The sequence below is a fragment of the Antedon mediterranea genome, chromosome 8 (assembly GCF_964355755.1).
Source record: "Antedon mediterranea chromosome 8, ecAntMedi1.1, whole genome shotgun sequence".
NCBI lineage: Eukaryota > Metazoa > Echinodermata > Crinoidea > Comatulida > Antedonidae > Antedon > Antedon mediterranea.
Genome location: NC_092677.1, coordinates 17,938,367 through 17,961,454, shown reverse-complemented (window position 1 = coordinate 17,961,454; position 23,088 = coordinate 17,938,367). Strand labels below are relative to the sequence as shown.

General features: G+C 31.7%; 1 protein-coding gene across 1 annotated transcript; it reads left to right on the top strand.

Moving 5' to 3' along the window:
• Positions 1 to 3,032: 3,032 nt before the first annotated feature.
• LOC140056136 (carbonic anhydrase-related protein-like) lies at positions 3,033 to 17,568 on the top strand. The gene is made up of 9 exons (XM_072101395.1): positions 3,033 to 3,311; positions 5,017 to 5,211; positions 5,683 to 5,736; positions 5,991 to 6,115; positions 7,842 to 7,937; positions 9,998 to 10,060; positions 13,964 to 14,015; positions 15,706 to 15,818; positions 16,928 to 17,568. The coding sequence occupies exons 1-9, from the start codon at positions 3,257 to 3,259 to the stop codon at positions 17,060 to 17,062; spliced, it is 888 nt and encodes a 295-aa protein (XP_071957496.1). The 5' UTR covers positions 3,033 to 3,256; the 3' UTR covers positions 17,063 to 17,568.
• The last annotated feature ends 5,520 nt before the right edge of the window (positions 17,569 to 23,088 follow it).

Here is a 23,088-nt window from a genome sequence, read left to right as displayed (position 1 = left end):
AGTGCGGCCGTTAAAGAAGCTGGCCGCTTACTGGAGGGAGGTTCAACTGTATATGGATAAACCTTTTACATATTCACAGCATCGCACTGCACTGCAATATAAATAGCATGGAGGTGATCTAAAATGTCTTGTAAATTGTTTTCACTTTCACTGTACCTCTAACCACATTGATTCAAATGTTTACTTTTTAGTCCCGAGTCCCTACAAGCTATATTCAATGATCGGGATTACTGTTGAACAAACACAATTTCAAATGACGTACCGGTAATACTCATAATCCTGCGTGATCTTGTTTATATTATCGAGGTAAATTTATTACAGGCACAACTTATGGAGCCATAGTAATTAATGTTATTGTTGAATAATAATCCATTATGTCAACCGAGAATGTTATATAATTAAAAAATTAACTCAAACTGAAAAACGTTGAGTAGAGCGTACTGTAACATTGGTTCATTAAATTGACTGTTACTATACTGTATATTTGTATTTTCTAAAGCACTCCATGAATACATTATTGATAACGTAATTTTAAATATGTAGGATGAAATATAAGTCAATGGTTCTTGGTCTGGCGATATAAATAGAAAGATGGCGACATTCATAATAATAAGTTGAAAGTTTTCTCTGCACCTTTCTGATTTACTTGAAATGTGAAATGCACAATTTTCAAATAAATTGCACATTTTCATCAACATTTGAAACCCATGTAGCTTTATTACATTGATCATACTTTCGGTTTTCTCACATGCCTATTTATTTTAAATTGGAAGAGGGCTAATAAAAATGATAGTTAGGCATAATATATGACGATAGATTTAAACTACAATCATAAGAAAATTGGTGTATTTATCCGTGGTATAAACTACCTGAATTTAAATTTAAAAATTGATGTGTAATGTAAACATAGGTTAATGTTTTATAAAACCATTATTATTAACAAGTTTATGATAATAATATAATAAACAATTTAACACCGGTAGACAAAAGCCACTGGAATTTTGCTTAAACACAATTAGTCGCATAAGTAGGCCTGCCGTGTTAGTTATTATGCAAGCTATTTATATTCGATTCCCGTTCCTTCTTTTCACCTGCATATTATGCAAATCATCTTCGCACCGGCCAGCGCTTCGATTCTTCTGAATACATACTGTAGTTCAGTTGTTGCATGCTCATTTAAGACGTTGCAATGTTTTCTGTTACGAATACTGTTTTGTTATCAAAAGATAACATTGAAAAGTCAAATAAGTATGTTCAGAAAGTTCTGAGGAGAAGGAGACGCTACATTAGAGCCTGGTGCAAATCGTGTACCTGGAAAAAACGGTTTTTGCGTGAAAGTTGTACCGTTGATTTTCCTATTATAATCCCTGATAAATCGTCCGTGTATACGTGTAAGTATAAATTCCTAAGCCTAGATTTTTTATAATACTAGTACTGTAGTAGACAAGGAACACAGTTACGATGGCATCCGTATTCAGGCAACCTTGTTTGGCTTATTTTGCGAGGCAAGCGTGAGGGATAAATTGAGTAATACCATAATACTGTATATCTGGATATATTTGTTTAGTTTTAGGCCTTCGTGTCATTTTTAAACGTAGTATAGATCTCGGTATCTTTCAATTGATATAAACTTCAAAACAATGATCCGTAGCAACCAAAAAAACCGGATTGGGAATTTTTTTACAAAAGGCCAAAAGGGAAATATCACATTACACAATATTACCTTTTAAAAAAAGTCATGTGGCTCCAAAATTTGAAGACGACGAATACTTGAAATATAATTGTTCGTTATTTTGCCTGAATAATAATTATACAAAGAGGCCACGGTAGAGTGTAGCCTTGGTTTACAATCTTGTATTGTTTTAGGACTTTGTTTGATGTATGAAATATAAACCCTTGTAACTTTTTCAATAGCATTGAAGTACGAGTGTCGTGACCTGTAGATATTTTTTTTACTCTATAGTTCACTATGTCGGTCGGTCGGTCGGTCTGTCGGTCTGTCTGTCGGTCCGGTATCACTATGCGTTTTATCGCTTTCTGACCTTATCTTGATATCAGTTTAATCTAGCTAAGTCAATTTTTCACAGTATATTCCTTATGGCCAGGAATCGATGTGGTTATGTTTTCACGGTGCGCAATAAAAAATTACGCGGTCTACGCACGATTTAACGAAATCACAGTTACGTGCGTAGCGCATGTAACGCATGCGTACGCGCGCTTAAAATTTTCAAAATTTATTTATTTTCAGGTAATTTTAAGCATTTACAAAATTGCCATGAGTGCGCACTCTTTTTGCCCGATTTCTGTTTTCTTGACTTACTTTTCAACTCGAAATTACGTTATACGAGCACGTCAAAAGTTACAGGCTACGCACGTGTAAATTTTAAAAATATAAATGTTTTTAAACATTTCAACATTTTTAAACATGTTCAGTAATTTCGGTCAGTTGGTAGGTTGGTCGGTCGGTCGGTAAACACTAATGAGCACGCGACTGCAGCCATCTATATGGCCTTGTTTAATTTAAAAGTTCTCCAGGACTTTCTCGTAATGTTGCTGAGTTTTAAATATTATTTTTAACCGGTTAATTTTTTTGAACACATGTAGCATGTCATGTAGTCAAGTAGCATCACTTGAAAAGGGGACTTTTCACGATGTTCATTCTGCTTCATCACTTTCGGTAAGATAAGTGGGTTATATGGTTGCAACGATTTGTTTTTTATAATAAACAACATATTTCTTTTCGATCTGGAGTTATCCTTTAACTTTTTATTATCGCGTAAGTAGTTTTTTTTCTAATTAGTCTTTAATTAGAGGATGCAATCAATGTATGTTGCTCATGTACATGCGCAGATGAGTCATTGACAGTTGGCCACTGAGCCGTATCTTTTGTAGTTCATCTCCGATATTAAATCCTTTTGTTAAAAAGACAAAACCTTTTAGTTGCTTACAATCAGATAAAGACATTTTAATTACATCTGCCTATTTAACATTACAATTTGACATGATATTCTAAAGGCAATTCATTAGAGTCTCATCATTTGTTCACTGATTTTATAGACAACATTACAAATAGCCGTACTATTAAAGAACAGCGATTTATTAATATCTTACTTGTATCCACGGAACATTTGTTATTGCTGTAAGTAATACTATAGCCTATACGAACTGTCGCTGCCTTATTATTTATATAACCGGCGGCAGTGCATAACTAATTGCGCGAAGCCCATCTCGAACGTAAATTGTGTTTATTCTAAATATGGCGACAGAACTGAGTGAAGAGACAGAACTCGAATGGTTTTATCATAATGACGGTATGTATATGTGCTTACAATTTAGCTTTAGAAAGCTTACGTCTGTCTAGTTCAAAAGTGATTTTTTCTCTGCGATACGTGTGACACGAACCGGCTGTTCAATATCGCATTATAGCCTAACGCTGATAAGAATGATTTCACTTTAAATGTTGTTGAGTTAAGTCTGCAATATGGGATTTAGAAATATATTTAATTAATATGGGGGTTTATTCCATATGGAGTTTCTATCCTATTATTCCAGGCCCAACTGTTGAAAATTAATTTATTTTATTTATACTCGTAATGCCATGGTTTCTCTTCGTTTGTATTTTTTGTCATCCGTTCAGTTTTTAATTGCTTTACAATACTATTTTGTAGTTTTTCGTTTGTCTACCAATCTAGAGGTGGGAGGGGGGGCAGCCAATTATAGTGTACACCAGTCAACCATCGTCAAAATTCACCCATCCACCTTCATCTACAACCACCAAAGTTCACTAAAAAACACATGAACCCCATGCCGTAGTATAGTTATATTATTATGTTTTATACGTTGTCTTCATTAGCTAAATACCATGAATTTATATAAGATTAGGCATGGCAATGCTTGATATTATCTGATATCTTTAAATAATATCCTTTATTTTCCCTCCTTAAAATAACAATAATTATTTCATAAAGATAACGAATAAAAGACAATTAGGCAGTATTCCTTAATTACAGATCGTTGTTTATGTCTGCTTCGTTGAATTTTACGGTGTACTTGAATATATAATGAATTTATAATGAAGCGTTTCTATGACAACCGTGATGTTTTACACACCATAATTAGTTATTCGTCAACCGCGCATGGCGGGTATATTAATAACCAAAGTAATCTATTCCAGTCAATATCTTTAAAAATATCTAAATGTTGCCATCGTTATCACCACAATTCTGGTCAACATGTATATAAACTGATTAGTAATATGGAATATTTTATTGTGTAATTAAAAAATTTACGATGCATTGTAAGATCAGTACAATCATAAATTGTGAACCGAACCAATTGAGATTTGTTTTAAACATCACCTCGGGCGCATCACCCTAATTACCATCACCATTACTATTACTTCCAGTAACACATCATAGTTAGCATTACTATCACAATCACACCACTCGATTACTCCTATCATCACTGTGCGCCCATCAACCACCCATAGCCATAATTACCATCACAACCCCTTCTTTTACTAGACCTATTAGTATTACCTATTACTATATCCCACCTAGCACTATAAACTTAATTCCATCGCCAATCCTTCTATCGTAAAACAATCCATCATTTTGTGTTCTGCAAGTCAGTTCTTTGGCTGAATGGTATAGAATTCGACTTGTACAACTATTGAGTGTTTTTAGAGAGATTGTTTAAAGGGTTGGATTCAGTTTTAGGAAATATCAGCTAAATCGTTCAATCTCTTGCTCTTTAGAAGTGGTAGGATTACGTTTCCGCTATAGTCTAGGTTAAGACAGCAATTCGACATCGTATTTGTTGTAAAATAACATTTTTGCACACATGGCTTTCAACCAACTCCCGTTGGTGGCGCTGGTAAAGGAATACTAACAACCTGAAATAAACAATTAATAATTAGACAAACATATTCCTGCTACTGCTTTAATAAACTCCGAAGTATTTTTTAAGTAGAATCAATCGCTATAATTACTCCGTTATTACATTTATTAATATTAGGTACATCTGAATGGGGTTTACATTTCCCAGAAGCAAATGGAGACTGCCAATCGCCGATCAACATCAACTCACGTGACACTCCCTACTACGAATCTTTAAATCACAATCAATTAGATGCAAATTATATGCTATGCAGAGAGTGTGACATAACAAACACAGGCCATACAGTACAAATTTCACTAAGATACAAATTAGGTAAGTAAAACCATCGGTAAATAAAATGACATAAAAAAATAATGTAACCCAAAACATAGAAAATAGAATGTCTCCTATAATAGAGGGCGCTTTGGGAAAGAGAGACCGCGTGGGTTAAGACAGACCTGATGTTGAGGAGGAGACAAGTTGTTGGTCTAATAAAGTTGTATTTTAATAAGTCATCGACTATACGTTGTACAGTTATAAAAATGTATTTTAGTATGTAAATGTAAAGACTCAAAACAAATATACATAGAAGGCGCCTACATTTTAAAGACGTTACCTGACATTATATGCAAGATGCATTCTCTCAAACTGGGACTGAAATTCGATTTCGATCTCATCAATAAATTCAACAAATTATTTCAAATCCTCCTACGCCAAACATGAGCGGTAGGGCCTGTTAAGAGGGCCTACTTATTAATTTTATCATTTTACGGGTATCAATGTGCTTTTATTGTTTTTTTAAAGATCCAACAATATCAACATCACGTGATGGCAAAGAAGAAACATTTCCTCGCTCAGGTATGATTCGAAGAAAACATAAATCACATTCTATGTCAACAATGAAAACAAAAGCCCGTTTAGGTGCTGATAATAGTGGTACGGCATTTGGTACGAGCGCATTCAAAACCTGATAGTGGTACAGAGTTTTTACAAACAAGCACATTTAATAATTGCTGATAATGATATGGCTACGCGCCTCAAATGTGTCCTTTCATTGAAGACTTTAGGTAATCTTGTTTTATATAGAAACATTTTTTCTTTATTTTGTCTAGTCATGACTGGTGGTCCGTTACCAGAAGGGTATGATTTTGAGCTGACTGAATTTTGTTTTCACTGGGGAAAAGATGACGAAAGAGGCTCGGAGCATACAGTAAACTACAAGGCTTATCCAATGGAGGTATGAAAACAAGCTTGTCTGTGGTTGTGTCTGATGATTTAAAATAAGACAATAGCGCCATCTACAGATAGTGTAATATGTATTAGATTATAATTTAATATTAACAAACTGAAATTGGTGTACGAATGCTGTTATATCGCCCTCTGTGGAAATGCATTATCAACATTATCGCGGAATGGTTTTTTGAGACAATAGAATAGATCATTATCATGCAGCACACGTGATATTCCTACAATAATTAATCTTGTAACAATGGTTTTTATTAAGAATAAATATAACATTATTAAATATGATATTTGTGTATTTAAGAATCACATTTAAACCACCATTAATTTTCTTTTTCGTATTGTTTTTAAGGCCTAATTTTGTTTAAAACCGTTACGTTCATCGGTAATAAAAATATGAAACATTTAATTTTTTTGTACATCGAAATGTTTTATCGGTAATGAATATATTAAAATAACGTAAATCGTTTGCTCAACATTATTGACGATTGGTGAAGGCCTAATCCAATGATTTTTAATTAAACGTGTCTGTTTTGTGTTTTCTCAGAGTAAACGATGATGAACGGAGTGACAATTGTTTCACTAAATATATTTAAACACTTGTCAAGAATATTGACAGTCGTTTTGTGAAAATCCTCATAAATTGACATCTGGATCATACTTGCCTAATAACGTATTATGATTTGATAAACAATTAAACACATGATTGATAATCATTTGTCCGTGCAAAATCGATACCGAATTATCACAACCGGCTTTATTCATACCGACAACACTAAGTTTGGTTAAATTTAATATATTTCACTAACAATACCTATCTAAATAATCGAATGAGATAAAATATTTGATTAGGCCGTATACTAGTAGGACCTAATCGTTGTCAATGTTGACGATGTATTTTTTCAGATTTTCATATCACAAAAATTAATTACAATTGATTGATCATTCATTTGTGTTGCGATGTTCCAAAGTATGCACAGATGCGAAGAAGACAATAACTACTGTTTAAATTGTTAACACCTGTAAAACGAGTTTTCTCAAACAATAGCGTAACCAAGACAAAATATAAAACGTGGTAAAATTCACAAGAGTACTACTACAGACTAATAATACAATGTTGGCAGTGATAAGTTTGTGTAGGGACATTGGATGATTTCAATAATAAAAACAACCCGTGTTGTAGTGGTTAGTTGTTGTACTCGTTACGGTTCTCACAATCAATAGACCGAATACTTGTTATTAAGTAGCGCAGTAACAATACATCTTCTCCGGGTTGCAGTAATCGGACGGAGAGGAATTCGTAGTTTCGTAAAGAAAAACATGAGAACTGCTCCATTAATTAGTCTACAAGTTATATCCATTGAACCAAAATTTAAAAAAAAAACAACCAATTGTTCTACAAGTACAATATTATTCCGAACACTTTGTTCTATTATGTATCTTATCTATTCAACTCTTTGACAAATATTATGTAATTATAGACACTTTAGCAATTACTATACGGAAGGTCTAGTAAAGTTAACCTGTGCAATTCGTTTGTTTTTATATACTTTTTGAATAGATTTTATTTTCATTTATGAAAAATGTTATTTCTATTTCTATTTATTTACAGACAGAACTAGTCTTTTACTAAAATTGTAAAATATTCTGATTTCATTCAAAAGCAATAAGTAACTAACTAATGCGTAGTCATTTATAAATGATTCTATTCATGTCTACAGCTTCATCTGGTGCATTGGAATAGCACTTTGTACACGAGTCTAGAAGAAGCAATGGGCAAGCCGGATGGTATTTGCATAGTTGCTCTTTTTATTCAGGCAAGTAATTGATTGTGCATTTCAACCGGTATTCTATAGCCTACGACGGATAAAAGAAATATAAAAACAGTTTTTAAGGTGGAGCGCACGTTATTTGTGAGTCGCTTTGCAGTGGTAGACTATAGTGGAAACTTTACTTACCACCGACCGAAATTGTGCCCTTTAAGTCGATTTGATTTACTGTACGCGTATAATATTATAGTAAAATTCGTCAAAATACAGAATAACCTGATCGTGCGAACCACGTTTGAAATTCTTCTTCATTTCAGGAATCATTGTAATGTAATTAAAATCTGAACATTAGGCCTATACTAATAAAGAAAAAACTTTTATCTATGTGACTCGCGTCCTGAGTACTGTATTTCACGAGCACCTCACCTAACACCCAAAATATCACATCTATCATATTCATTTCGAAGGTGTAGGTTAATACATAGGCGATATACATACATGCATCCATGATGTACTCTACTGAGTGTTAGAATTGTCTGAAATTGCTAGCTACCATAATGGTTGCGTAGATAAGAAGGGATAAGGTTCACACATTTCACGAACCAACTAGGCCTATAACAGCATATTTAAATTCAATCTTAAATTGTCCAGATAGTTGTCCTTTATCATGGTGACTAATTGGCCTACAGAACATAAAACAGATATATTATATAAGAAATTGTATAGTAGGCCTATATTTTGAAATTGAATTATGTACGCACTGTCTGTGTAGGAAATGTTTCCAGTAGGTTACAGAAGTTCTACTAACCGATATCAAATTAGACTAAAAACCGCTGGCGAACTTTGTTTGCTAAATTTCTTTAATTGTACAAAATAAAGTGGGGCCAGAAGATTTGGAATACTTTGAAAACAAAATTAGAAGTAGGTCTACTTGAATGTATGTATTTTTTTTTTTTATTTTATTGGTAAATATTTATTTTTCCTTTTTTAACTAAACACAGTGAAGAAAAACAATTTATTTTAGCCTCAAACTAAAGCCCTTATTAACATTACTTTTGTGTAGTTTGTGCGGCTAATCCTACATTATTCTAATACGCCATTCTATCATACATTGATACATTAACTTTTTCTTCCAACTTTTCAAATTAAAATATTGATTGATTAAATCGTGTGTTCGGAACAGGGCTCTGAGTGCTTTACAAAGACTGAGTAAAGGCATATTTACAGCTACTGGGATGATAACGTTTTATAATCATTAGATTACAATTGTATTTCCATCAAAGGCAGCATAAATTGTTTTCCTATATTTCTTAAATGAAAAAAAAAATCGATTTCCTTTGTTTTATGTAGAAAGGATGCACATTTATCTAGTTCTCGTCGATCTTTATCGCCTTAGTATAAATTAACAATGTGATTCCTTTCGATTCGGACCATGGCGTTAAGATTAAATAGATCAACCAAAATGTATATACTTGAACACTGTTATGCTTACTAATACTTCAGCCCTATCTCCGTCATTTAAAATTTAATAAGCAAAACAATAGTAAGTATTTACAATGCCATAGCGATGCCTAGGCCTAAATTCCAACCAGTATGATTACTGTCAAAGGGTAAAATTTGCGAATGTTTCACGTCAAATTGTAGGCCGTCTGAAAAATAGACAGCGGTTACAGGATTTCAGCGTAACTGAACACGATCGCCAGCCTCTACGAGTTGCATTTAATTAAGCTCGCCTAGGCTACCTTGGATATGATGTCTTAGGCTAACCTTGTAAAATTATATGGAATGCATATTTTTGTGCCAAATCGAGTCATTGACCATTCGGTCATTAAACCTATATACTATTTGATATAAAATGTTATACAGCATTTAACAACAGTCATTTTATTATCTAAAAATATCTAAAATACAAATGTGAAAATAGGCCTATTATTATTTATTTACAAAGTATTAGTAATAATAATATATTACCTAACAAGTCAATTTAAGTCAAGTTAATATTAAATCATTTATTGTATAAAACCTTATATAAAAATACTAAAGTAACCAACTACCATATCAATGTGTTAATAATACTGTTCATCTTCATTGGTTCATGTTCATTTTAGATTGGTCGGGAAAACGCTGGACTCCGAATGTTAACAGACAATTTAGAGGCTGTGCAATATAAAGTAAGTACAATGGATTAAAACAAATAAAAATCAGTTATATGCATTTCTACCAACAGGAAGATTACTTTCCATTAAGACCGCAAGTAACCGACTGTTAATAGGCCTATTTCTACTGTTTCATTGATGCTAATTTGATGCTGCTACTACTGGGCCTACATAAATACAAACCAGTATTTTACCTATGTAGATCAGTTCACATAACAAAAGATATTATTGTTTATAGCCATGAAAACATCTTTCAAATTTATTCGTATCATTTTTGTTATCACGAAATGAATGTTCATGTATAAAATCAATTTAGATAAAAGAAAAAAATGAAAATTCCAAAATACAAGAATATTGTAAATTGTTTTAATTAATTATACACAATATACGGAGGTCATTTATAATTAAAAAAATATATTATTATATAAAATAAATTATTTAGGCTAAACATCATCATAATGAAGTTATTTACAGTCTTTTAAAATCATCAATTGTACATAAATGTGTATATTGTTACCAAATTGGTAGAGATATTACGTGGAACTGAAACAGCAATACTATGACTTGAAAAAAGTATACGAAAAGTTGCTATTACTCTGTGCTCTGTAAAAATCGGTCATTCAACATGACTAAAATCCTCTTTTATTTAATATCGATTCTCTAAATTTACCTGTCCAATGTTTGATCAAAAAACCATAATGAAAATAAGCAGCCGTAAACCTCAGATTGTATGTTTAAAAACTCATTTATTAAATTTCATCAACTTAAATTCTTATTGTATTATGTTGTCTATTAGGCAATTGTTATATCAGAAACTGAGATGGATGTATGAGTGTTTAAGTACTTTCGGTACAAATAGGAAATTATAACTGCGAGCACTTTTTAATGAGCACGTCTATAACATTGTATTGAATGTTTTAGGGCAGTATTCTACTTACATGAGACGTCGTTCAATATTTAATATAAATTTCATGTGGTTCAATTTAAGCTCATCCTTTTTATGAAAATATATTCCCTTGTTTTAGGCCTACTACTAGAAACGTTTGAATGAGTTATTTTTTAGATTTCTCTTTAGGCCCACTATCGAGCATCATTTTTTGTGTGTTTTTTTACTTTAGAACTTTATCACAAGCTCTTTTGAACTTGTTTAAGTTCTTTTATTTTGTATCGATTAATAATAAACTTTATCATGAATGGGGATCGTGAATAAATTGATATTTTATAAACTTGAATTCAAGAACAATAGATAGATATATTAGATAAATTAGATAAACAGTTAATAGATAGATATATATATATTTATTATCATCAATTTTAATTTGGTGGAAGAAAATGCATTTTGCTCTTAATTAATTTTTTTAGAAAAACAGTTTTTTGACATCAGTTTTTGGATATCAAGCACAATCTTAAATTGTTGGTGTATTGGTCTTTGAGCTCACCACCACCTCTTCCCCAACAGCGTTCTATTGTTCAATAAATGTATCTTAATCAAACGAAAAAAAATAAATTCAACGTTTGGCGTCAATGTTAAAACAGTCCTCATTAACCTTAGTAACATTTTATTATTACATAACTCCTGCTTATTGCATAGGTATTGAGAGTCTCAATGACTATAATATAAAGTATTGAGAATAAACGGTAATTAGAGTCGTTAAAAAGTAATCTTATGTGTTTTTAAAGAACAAGAAAAACAAAATTAGATGAGATAAAACATTACGATCTAGGCTTATGTCAAAGTTTTATCAAACTATATGTTAACCCTTATTCAAAGCTTAGGAAATGTCAAGTCTTTAAATATCAATTCATCTTCATTACGTTTTAGCGATTCGTGTATTTACTATAGATTCGTAGTCTATTCTTTGGTAGACATCTGACAATAACTCTCTCGTCGTATGTTTATACTTTTACTCTAGGGAAATGAATTTTACTTGTCATGAACAAAGCATAGAATTCATGTGTCTTCGGTTTTAATACATCGTGTAAATGTTCGATTATTGTTGTATTGTTCTGTGATGAGATCGAGTCAAGACGCATATTTTTATAATATTTGTCATTTCCTTATTGTCGATAACGTTGAATAATTTGCCCGACACTCTTTATCGTTGGCTACATTAAGTAAATACACTAACACAAGTACGATTTCGTGTCTCCAATTTACAATTTTGTCAATAAGGACCGCGGAATCGAATTTCATGAGAAACGAAAACAAGATAATATTTTCATTAACTACGTTTTATATTAGATTAGTTCTGTTAAACTCTTAGCTATTGTGTTTGACAGAACCACGAACGAAGCCTAATGTGTTTTCAGCATAATGTCTGTTGCGTTTCAATAAACGCTAACTGTTCGGTTTAAACAACAATCTAAATCAATCCTTGTTAAACAATGTCGCTAAGTTGATTTCCATTAAATTAAAACATGGTATACAGAAGCTGTGACATCAGTACGAGACATTGTAAGATCGTCAATATTTCTTTATTAAATTTCGCCGTCTGTACTCATCGTATCCGCAATTTAGTGTGATAAATAGCTTTTGAATATTGCGATAATTTCATTATCATACTAAGATCTATTTGAATTCGCATTGAACGTTGTTGTATGAATTCATATTATAAGTGGACCCGAGCGTTACTCAATAGTGTTACGGTCGTTTGTAAGTGTTTTTGTCAACATATGCATCTTATATTCAAGTTAATTGTTCTGCACAGCGATATCAATTGATTCGTCAATACGACGATGGAAATTCCACTTCACTGAATTAACAATACTTGAAGAAAATGTTGCGGGAAGTTTAGATGTGGCATGACAGTGTAGTACACTTGTCTACCGTATGAAGGATGTTTATATTAAATGAGCTCAGATTCTTCGGAAAAATTATACATTTAAAATTGCTTTCTATGAATAAACTCATTTCCATTTTGTGTTATGTATTTAATATCAAACTATTTGGTAATAAATTCCAATCTAAATTATAATTTCAATTAATTTATAGAAAAAGAATAATTAAAAAGTAAATGTCAATACAGAATTAATGATTTACGACTGCGGCGCTTTAAGTGAAAAGATACATAAGTATTATTACGTATTTTAGTAACACTTCGCTTTGATTTGTCAACAAATATTTTGAAAACAATAGAAGGTAGAAACATTAAGGGAGTTGTAAATATTTATGATGTTATTAATTTTGACAAACTAAACTAAAAATCGTTTTCATTCTTTAAAAAAATAAATATTGACCTAGAAATCTAGATTATAATATATATTGTTATTTACTATACAGTCATCCTTACATTAATTAGATAGATATTATTAAACAGAATCACCAAATTACATAAATAAAGGCAACCTTTCTAAAATTAATATTGTTGAAGGCCTATTACGTACCAATGTTTTATGCTATTTTTTCTTATGGTTGCATAGTTTGTGTTGTCCTATAGCTCATTATTACTTGACTTCATTCAACACTTTCTTTCTTCATTATGTCTATATAATACTATGTTGCATTGTTGAAGTGTGGAGAAACAAATAAAGAAAATACAAACAAATAATCGCGGAATGAAACCTGCATTTAATCATAACCTAATCGTTTTCGAGAATTCTTGTTTTATACCACTAAGGTCTATATTTAGGCATAATCAATTGAAAGTTGTTTTGTTAATTATACTTTAATATATTAGGCTATTATATTAGAATTTATGCTACGAACGATAACGAATGACACTAAATAGATAGACCCATTTTCTTACATAAAACAAAATAAATTAGAAAATTATTTTTTTTTACTCAAATCAATCAAAGGAACATAAAGGATTATCCTGTTATGAAAAACGTGTTTATTTAATTGGACGCAAATATGATGCAATTGTACATTTTCCGATTTATCTTAGACTAATACAGTTGTCTTGATCTTTTTTACAGGGAAAAAGTTACTCACTACAAATTCCTTTTAATCCTAATTGTCTACTACCAGGTAAGGAGAATTGGAATTATTTGTTTGCAACATTTTTAGCTAAAATTAAAAAAAATATTGCAACTTTTGATTATAATTTTAAATAATTGGTGATATAGTGTAGCCAATTCTCTGTATTGATATACAGTATGTAGCCTACATTTCTCCAGTTTAATGGACAAATTCTATTTTAGGTCTACAGTATGACAGTACAGTACCCTCATGCGACACACTAACACTCATACCTTCCATGTAACTTCTTCTAACAATATGATACTGTGGAGATATCGCACGAGTATTGTACTAAAACATATAATACTGCAATATTATTTATTCACTTTTATTGAGGTATAAAACTTACAACAAATAGCCGCATGGCTAAAACCGTTTCATTTACAAAATTACTGTACAATTACTTAACTTAACAATACAAATGATGTAATAAAAACGAATTAAAAGGTACAACAACCGCTCTGTCGCTTTGGCTCTATGAACTATTGTTTAGCATTATTAATTATTGTAGGGATGAGTGAATTTTTATATGTTAATATTTGACCATTGCTTCGGAGCACATGAGGAATACTACGGATTGCGGGGGTGGGCAGATAACTAAACCTTTCCGAGTTCGACAGCTTCTTTTTTTTAACCCTTTCTATAAGTTGGGTATGAAGTTGAGTAATAGCACTAGGCCATTATATTGTCATAGTGTATCGAAAAGGGGCGTTTACGAGATTAAAAACCATTTTCTCCATTTTATAAAAGGTATCCGATATAACTGAAATATATACACTTATTGCTTATCTATAGATAAAGCTTGTGAAAAAAAAGTGTTGATGCTACAGTAATATAGTATCCAAATATTAAATCACACCATATCAATCATAATTGGTAATATTGTTTGGCGGAGTTTGTTTACAAAGTTGATGATAATGATGACGTATCTATCTTTCAAGTTAAATATTGTGGGAAGACACCCACCTGAGTTCGTGTCATCATGCAGATGGCATGTGATGGATTCGAAGATGTTTCAATGGGTTTTGTAAAATGATGGATAATATCTAATCTTTCTTTGAACTAAATAACACTTATCTATTAAGTTAACAGCGAGTTTGCCACTTGTTTAACATAGTAATGTGAGGACTATTAAGACCTTAGATAAGGAAACGTGCGCGTTGATTCATAAGAGCTTATGCCTGTTGTTACAATTGTATGTTGATGCTATGGTGTGAACAATTCTATTTTTTCGATTATTTAACAAAACGGTGCCGTCTTCCATTCCATGAAGCGGAACACGTGTAAATGATGCTTTATCAATATAAATCCACCACTAAGTGCCACCAACGGTTTGAATTCCTTTAATCCAATTTTATAATATTTTGTTTGTTGCTCTTTTCAATGCATAAAGAAAAAACAAATTTAACGACGCCGTCTGGTGTGAATGCAGTTTTATTTTGTATTTTGTTGTGTTGTGTTGTGAAGACTTCTTCCTAATAAAATTGAGAGACAGTTAAAGATTTTTTTTTTTATTCTGCTGTGAATGCAGTTTTTATTTTGTATGTTGTGTTATGAAGACTTCTTCCTAATAAAACTGAGACAGTTAAGAATCCTTTTTTAATTTTTGTTTACTGTTTTGTTATGTTTTATGTTTTAAGAAAACTGCGTTTGAGAATTAATAACTTTCATTAACTTTTAAACAATTATTTTTATTAAGATCCCGCACTTCGTGATTTCTGGACTTATGAGGGGTCGCTGACAACACCGCCTTGTTTTGAGAACGTAAAGTGGATTCTGTTTCGATATCCACTAACGGTCTCTCATGCTCAGGTAAGCTTTGTCATGGAATATTGATTCATTATTGATTCAACAGAATATCTTCGTGTTTAGTACGGTAGTTTTTGGTGCGTGCACTTCTCTAAAAACTACCTGGTCAAATAAGACGAGATAAAAAACCGATCGCATTTAAACAACTTCCTCATCCCGGAATCCCACAATATTTAGATTGAAATAATATTTGAATTTGATTATATTTAATTGTTGCCGCGACAGCCTGGACTTGTGAGGACATATTAACACCAGTTGACCAGAAACTTTTTGGCCGAATCAATAAATCCATTCGTTTTTGACAATAATCATAAAATTCCACTAGATCCTAGTTAAAAATATTCCACAAGGAAATCGGATAATATTTTTGACCATATAGTAGTGTGGTTACAGTTGATTATGCGACGCACTTAAATCTCAAATAAATGGTTTCAGCGGAGTTGCTCTTTTTTATAACATACTGATTCAAACATCTACTAAAATCTACTACTGATCTCTTTGTTTTAAGTTTGCTCATCAGATCTTTCATATCATGACGACTTCAAGAAAGAATTTGATTAAGTCTACTGCAATTTGTGTTTTCAATTAAGATAGCGACCTAATGAAACAAAGGGCGACTCACTGTTGCTAACCTCCTATACCAACTGCTGCAATTTGTCTTAGTATTTTATAATTACAAATCATTTTAATTAAAATATGTTATGTAATTGGTTTTCTATTATTTCAACTTTTTAAATTCTCAATTGTACCATGGCTGTTTGTTATTAGTTATATTTAAATAAGACCTTCTTTGGAACATTCTAATTAGGGACACAACTAATCAAGCTCTTTTGAGTTTTTATGTGTTTCCTTTTCATCTTTTTTATGTTCTCATATATTGTTGTTGTATATTTTCATGATTGAAGATGAATAAAGAATATTTGAATTTGAATTAATAAAGAATAACTATTTCTAAAAAAAAAAAAAAAAAAAAAAAAAAAAAATTCTGGAACATATATTTCCATTTGGCTTCTATACTTCATGATTAAAACCATGTAGGATATCTTTAAAGTTTTTGATAATAGAATATAATAATAAAATAATAATAATAATATAATATCTAAACTTTTTAGTTGGAGAACTTTCGACGAATGCGGACTCATTTGAAGGGTGACGTGCCGTCTTCTGAAGATGATGGCTACCTCGTGGATAACTACAGACCCACACAGTCACTAAACGGACGAGTTGTCAAGGCATCGTTCCAGTAAAAAGGAGATATGGAACTCTACACACTTATTCTCTCAATGAATGAAGTGTCGTTTCAGTAAAAAGAACAATTTAAGTGGAAATGTGCTAATATAGCTGTGCAATTAGTTTTTCAAAATACTTAACATTTTATACAACATAAACGGATGAAAACAAGATAAAATTCCAACTTAGGCTTACAAAAGCGTATCTTTTCTAACAGAACAAACATATCATTTTAGGAGAATTAACCAAAGGCCGGATTTTTTCGGAGATTAAACTTTGTATCGCAATCATTGAAGCCAATTTGAATTTAAAAATTTAAAATATTTTGTAAAAACATTTTAACTAAGCATTTGTTGAACAAATTGTTAATTATTGTTCAATATACAGATTAGCGTTGTAAAGGTTTTGGAATTAAAAATTTGATTTATTAAAAAATATATAAAATTTAAATTTATATTTACTTTTTATAAACGTTATTAATTTCAAGCTTTCGAATTATTTATTTTAATTAGATGTATGTACACAAATAACATGTTATGTGATTTTTATGATCAACACAAAGTTTTTAAAATGTACTTTTAAAACACATATATAATTTTATAAAGGTCTCAAATATATGTATTATTTTATCAAATTATGTGTATGTATTTATGTGTTTTGCTATAGTAAAATGTCTTAAATGTAATATTAAAATCGTTGTTTTTGTTATGTTTATTTTTTATGCGAACAAAGTTTACTATCAACGTCTACGTGGATTTTACACCATATTACATCTATACCACAATGTAATAATTTTCTTTATCTTCTTCATTAGTCTAAAGTTATCGCATAGTTAATCATAATTTAGTGAGAAGTTCGGATTATGTTTGATTGATTGTGAAGAGATCTTAGTTGGAAAAAATCTTGAATATGGCATTTTAATGTCGTATAGTTTATTCACTATGACCAAAAATTGGCTCGAAAAAAAAATGATTTACAATGACAAAATTTGAAGCACAAAATATCTGTAAGCGCTCTGGGTTTTTGGTTAAATTTTATCTTTTTATAAGTGAAATCATTATCATTAACACGCTCATACAGACACGTTCTTTATTTTAATTCAATCAACAATGGCCACCTGCACATTTCATCGTAAAATCAATATTATATTTTCGGAAATTCAGATTTTTTTTCACAAGCTTTCTATCTAAATTAAGTGCAGGTAAGCCTAGACCTATTTAATTTTTTTTTTCGTGCATTAATTTAAATTAGGCAACATTTTTAGTTGCGACTCTACAGCTCTCAATGTCGGTCGGTTGGTCGGTTGGTCGGTCGGTAAGCACTAACTTGAGCACGCGACTGCAGCCATATATGTGGCCTTGTTATAAAAATTGAGAAATGGCTCATTAGAATCTCTGCCAACATGCTCTCAATAGAAGTGAGCTATTGGATTGTTTTTGTTGTTTATGTTTCTGTGGGATATTGAAAATAATTTTTGTGGTATAGTAAACACGTTTCCTTCATAATCCATTTATTGTTGAAATACAAACTTGTTACAAATTACTCAATCAATATAAAACGTGTCAATTTCTGGATATTCAAAAGTAGATGAATATCAAAACAATTTGTAGAAAAACATGTCTTTTATTATTTGTGGATTTTAAGATTATGGTCGATGAATTTGAAGCGTGCTGGCCCCGAGGGTAACAACCTGTCTGATAGGGTAACCTTCTCCTTGTCCGTATTTCGCCGTAGTCGTTCACGAAGTCTGTACAAACAATTCTCTATTACGAATTTACATGGTTATGTTTTGTTTTTGGACACTTCGAATTTTAAAGATCGTTTGGAGCCGCAGGCGATGTTAACTTTCAGGGCAACTTCCACCCTTGGGTTGGTTGCTATTCGACGAATGTGTATCCAGCCGCTATCCCCTGTCACTAGTATTATTCAGATTCCTAGAGAAACAAAAGGAGAAAACAAAACAATTATTCAGTAGAAGCTATCGTATTACTGTTCAATTTCAGACACTATGAATCGGCTAAAATTCGCAGTTGTTCAAACGGTTATGAATATTTAAAGTTTATTGTTGATAAACAGGAGAGTGTGTAGACTAATAGTAACGAAATAAGCAAAGTAAGTAGTAGAGAATGACATACTATTGAGGTTCTATTGCAATATCATGAGCTATCGTGTTACCTGCGGCAGGCGGTAGGCGCGTACACCAATGGTTAAAGGGAAGTAAGGCAACCTTACAACAGGATACTGAGCTAGCCTTGCCAAGATAGAAACTCATTTGATCTTATGTCTGGCTGCGACATATACCAACAGTACTGTACTATGTGCATTCTCCAAGGCGCGTAGAACTGATCGTGTCGCAGCCACAGATAATTGATATTTAACTTTTCATCATTCACCAAATGCCATTATTTTGTACCATTACACGAATATAAAACATTCATTATTTGTTTTATATAACATCTAAATAGATTCCTGTCATTTGAATAAAAAAAAGGTAGCCCTAGCCAAGGCTTACATTTGATTCACATTGATTAAAACAGTAACATATTTATTTCTATAGGGTCCCTATATGAACATATCAAAAGTCTAGAAAACTTTGTAGGGGAAATAGGTTTTTTAAAAACTTTTAGCATGTTCATATAGGGACCTTATAGAAATGCATTGTGATTGTGCAATTTTTTCAACCATATTTCAGTTTTCCTGTACTACAGGCTAATTTCACTCTAACACCCATGTGAATGCGAGTTTGGTGTAATGGTAATGTATCCGTTATCATTATTTTTTTGTAATAATTTATTTAATATTTTTTTAATTATTTTTTCTTTATATTTTGTTTATTTTTACTATAATTCTAAGCTCAACTTCGTATAATTCCCTTATAAATAAAAATTGTGAGAGTTTTCTTTGCCTATTTAATATTTTTGCGTTACGTTATTATCAGCTGATCTTGATAATCTCCTTAAGACTGTGGTGTTTAATTAATCATGCAGGGCCGTACTAATTTACTAAGATGTAAGTTTTACAGAATGAAATCAACAATTACACATATGCTGGTAACAAAATTAACTTTGAAAATTGTAAGAAAAAAGTATGTTCCCTAGTATAATGGACGAGCCTGTCAAAGCGCCAGAAACAAAAATGGGGTTTTTAAAACTACTTGTATAAAAAACCTTGTACATTAAATCAATTAAAAATTACAAAAAAAAAATCTTTCCTCCTCTAAAAAAAATGAAGTTATTCTCGAGAAAATACAATTTCAGTTTACTTGTTACGTTAAAGACTTCTCAGTACCAGATCGCTAGCTTTTGAAAATTGTCTCCTATCTTTTTAACACTAGCGGGTCTAAAAATAATATTGATAATAAGTGGTCCCAAAATGGGATCCTGGCCTGGTCTTTTTGAGTAATCCTACTAACAAACAGACAGACACACGCGATCGACTACATAACCTCCTTGGCGGAGGTAATGAAAAGATGCAATCATGAGATTAGCCCCCGACGGTTCTATTGATATTTACTACCCCACCCCACTCCCCAGTCCTCGCACATTAATTAGGCCCATTTTCACATTGAAACAACTTGCATTGGAGAACAAAATGCTTGGCTGCAATTACTTGTAATGATGCGTCATTACTAAGGTGCAATCCAAAGTTTCCATTGATATGTATCTCAGTTTGTGCCTCCCGGCCCATTTGCACAGAGTGTGTTTTAATGAGGTTGCCAGGGTATTTGTACCAGAAACATCGACCTCTACGAACAAAAAAAGAAGCGCTTTCATACAAGGTGAGACGAGATCTCAGTTACAATGTCGTTTATACGACACCTGTCAGGCCGCTCTGTGCTCCGATTCTATCGCCTATGGGGTACCTTTAACATTCTACAACGCAGCCTATACCCCGAGAGAACCTCTCCCGGGAGTTAGGCTACCATGCATGCTGTGATACTATGACATTCGAGACTATGTTTCAGTTAAAGATCGATTGAAAAAACACTTATCAGATCTTAATTAATGAGCTAAAAACTAATATTACTAAACTGTTATGCTTATACCTAGTTCAAATTATGGTAGATTTGTTGTTAAAAGATTTTCAAATGATATTTTAACCCGTTTTGTGCGTGGTACGTTACGAATACAAAATCGTACTGTCAACAACCAACTATATTATATTTGTGAATGGTTTAGGCTAGATTTTCATTAAATTCAAAGAAATCTAATTATATTATAATTAGTAATAAGAAAAAGAAGGCTGATGATGTAGATAATTTTAAAATTGTACTTAACAATGATGACACTCAAAGAGTGAAACAGACAAAAAGTCTCGGTGTTTTCATTGATGAGCAGTTAAAACTTGGAAAAACCATATCAATGAATTGGTGACTAAAATATCTAAAAGTATATATGAGTAATCAACAGAATTAAACATTTAGTTCATATAAATATTCTCATTACCTTATATAATTAATTCTCTTGTTCTTTCCTTACTTTTCATGTTGTAATGTAGTCTGGGGGAATACTTTTCAATCAAATCTTCTAAATCAACATTGCTTCAAAAAAGAATCATACGTATAATTTCAAAATCTTCTTTTACAGCTAATACGGGTCCTCTATTTAAGGAACTTAATATAATGTCAATTAAAAATATAAATACTTAGCAGAAATTTATTTTTGTTCATAACTGTATTATAATCCTAATTATTTACATATATTTTACGACATGTTTAAATTTAATGTTAATAATAAAAATTCATCTCCCAAAACACAGGACTACTATATTTCATCAAAGTATTAGATACTCTGGTGCAATTTATTATCAAACAATTCTTGGTGGCCATGTTTTGTTAATTTATTTACCAATAGAAAATGTATTAATATGATTTACTGCAATTGAAATATACCGCTTGACGTGTTAAGATAAATTTTTATTGTTATTTTCATTTCTGTGATATTTTTGTATATATATATATATATTAGGGTTAGGGTTAGTCTTGCTTGCACTGATGAAGGGCCAAGTTTTTCACTGATAAAGGGCTAGTGTTACCCGAAAGCTCTGTTAAGTTTTCTGGCTGTTTTACTTTATCGTTTTGATTTAGCTTTTCGCTTTTTTTTGTATCTCTATTGAGATCCAGCCACTGATACCCACAGCATTGTCATTTTTTTCAGTAATTTGCCTTAGGATTTTTATACATATATATATATATATATATATAATATTATTTTCTGTTTTGTTATGGCGTTCCTGACGCAATTGCTTTAATTTGGGAATACATGTTTATTATGATGATGCTGATGATGTTGTCGAACCGTATTTTAAACCTTCATAATATACGATTTGTGCTTACGTTAAACACGCTGTACACAATACGATGCACACGTACCAATCCGGGTCGGGTGAGTAACGTAAAGTAGGCAGTACTTAGTACGTAAACAAATTTCTCACGTAACTGACATAAATACATCAATAATCTAATATGAAACAACACAAATTTTTCCATTTTATCTGTTTTTATAAGTTACAAAATCGAGATTGTGTACTAGAGATAAAGCCAACTATAAGAGACAACGCCAATAGCTACAGTTCGAATATTCTGTCACTTGTGATTGGCAAATTCGAACCAAGCTTTAGCGCTGACTGTTATCGTAATCACGACATGCGTAACTATAACGTTTGCATATTTTTAATACTGCAGGCGTAAACTGACTTTAAACCGTTTATTGAAGTTAACACATTTCTTACTGTACATATCACCAGTGTGTTACGTGTTTAAAATACGTATATTGTATGATTAAGTTTACTCTGTTTGAACACACTTGTGCGTTTGTCGAGTAATAAGATTATCGTCGGTGCGTTGTACGGTCGACAAAACGCGCTTGCATTGAGTAGCTTTTGTTAGCAGATCAACACATCTTCCATTATACATCGACACCCATCAAACTCTTGTGTTTCACACTGTAAACATCGCCCACAAAACACGCTCGTGTGAATGAGAGAATCGTGGTTGCGTACCGACTGATGATATTGTGCGAAAAACAAACTCAGTTCTTCGTTA

What these genes read in the sequence shown, in the direction of transcription:
- LOC140056136 (XM_072101395.1), top strand. Translation starts at nt 3,257, where the DNA reads ATGGCGACAGAACTGAGTGAAGAGACAGAACTCGAATGGTTTTATCAT. An exon ending in TTCACTAAGATACAAATTAG is followed by an intron (nt 5,212 to 5,682) that starts GTAAGTAAAACC and finishes GTTTTTTTAAAG; the next exon opens with ATCCAACAATATCAACATCA. An exon ending in TAGAGGCTGTGCAATATAAA is followed by an intron (nt 10,061 to 13,963) that starts GTAAGTACAATG and finishes TCTTTTTTACAG; the next exon opens with GGAAAAAGTTACTCACTACA.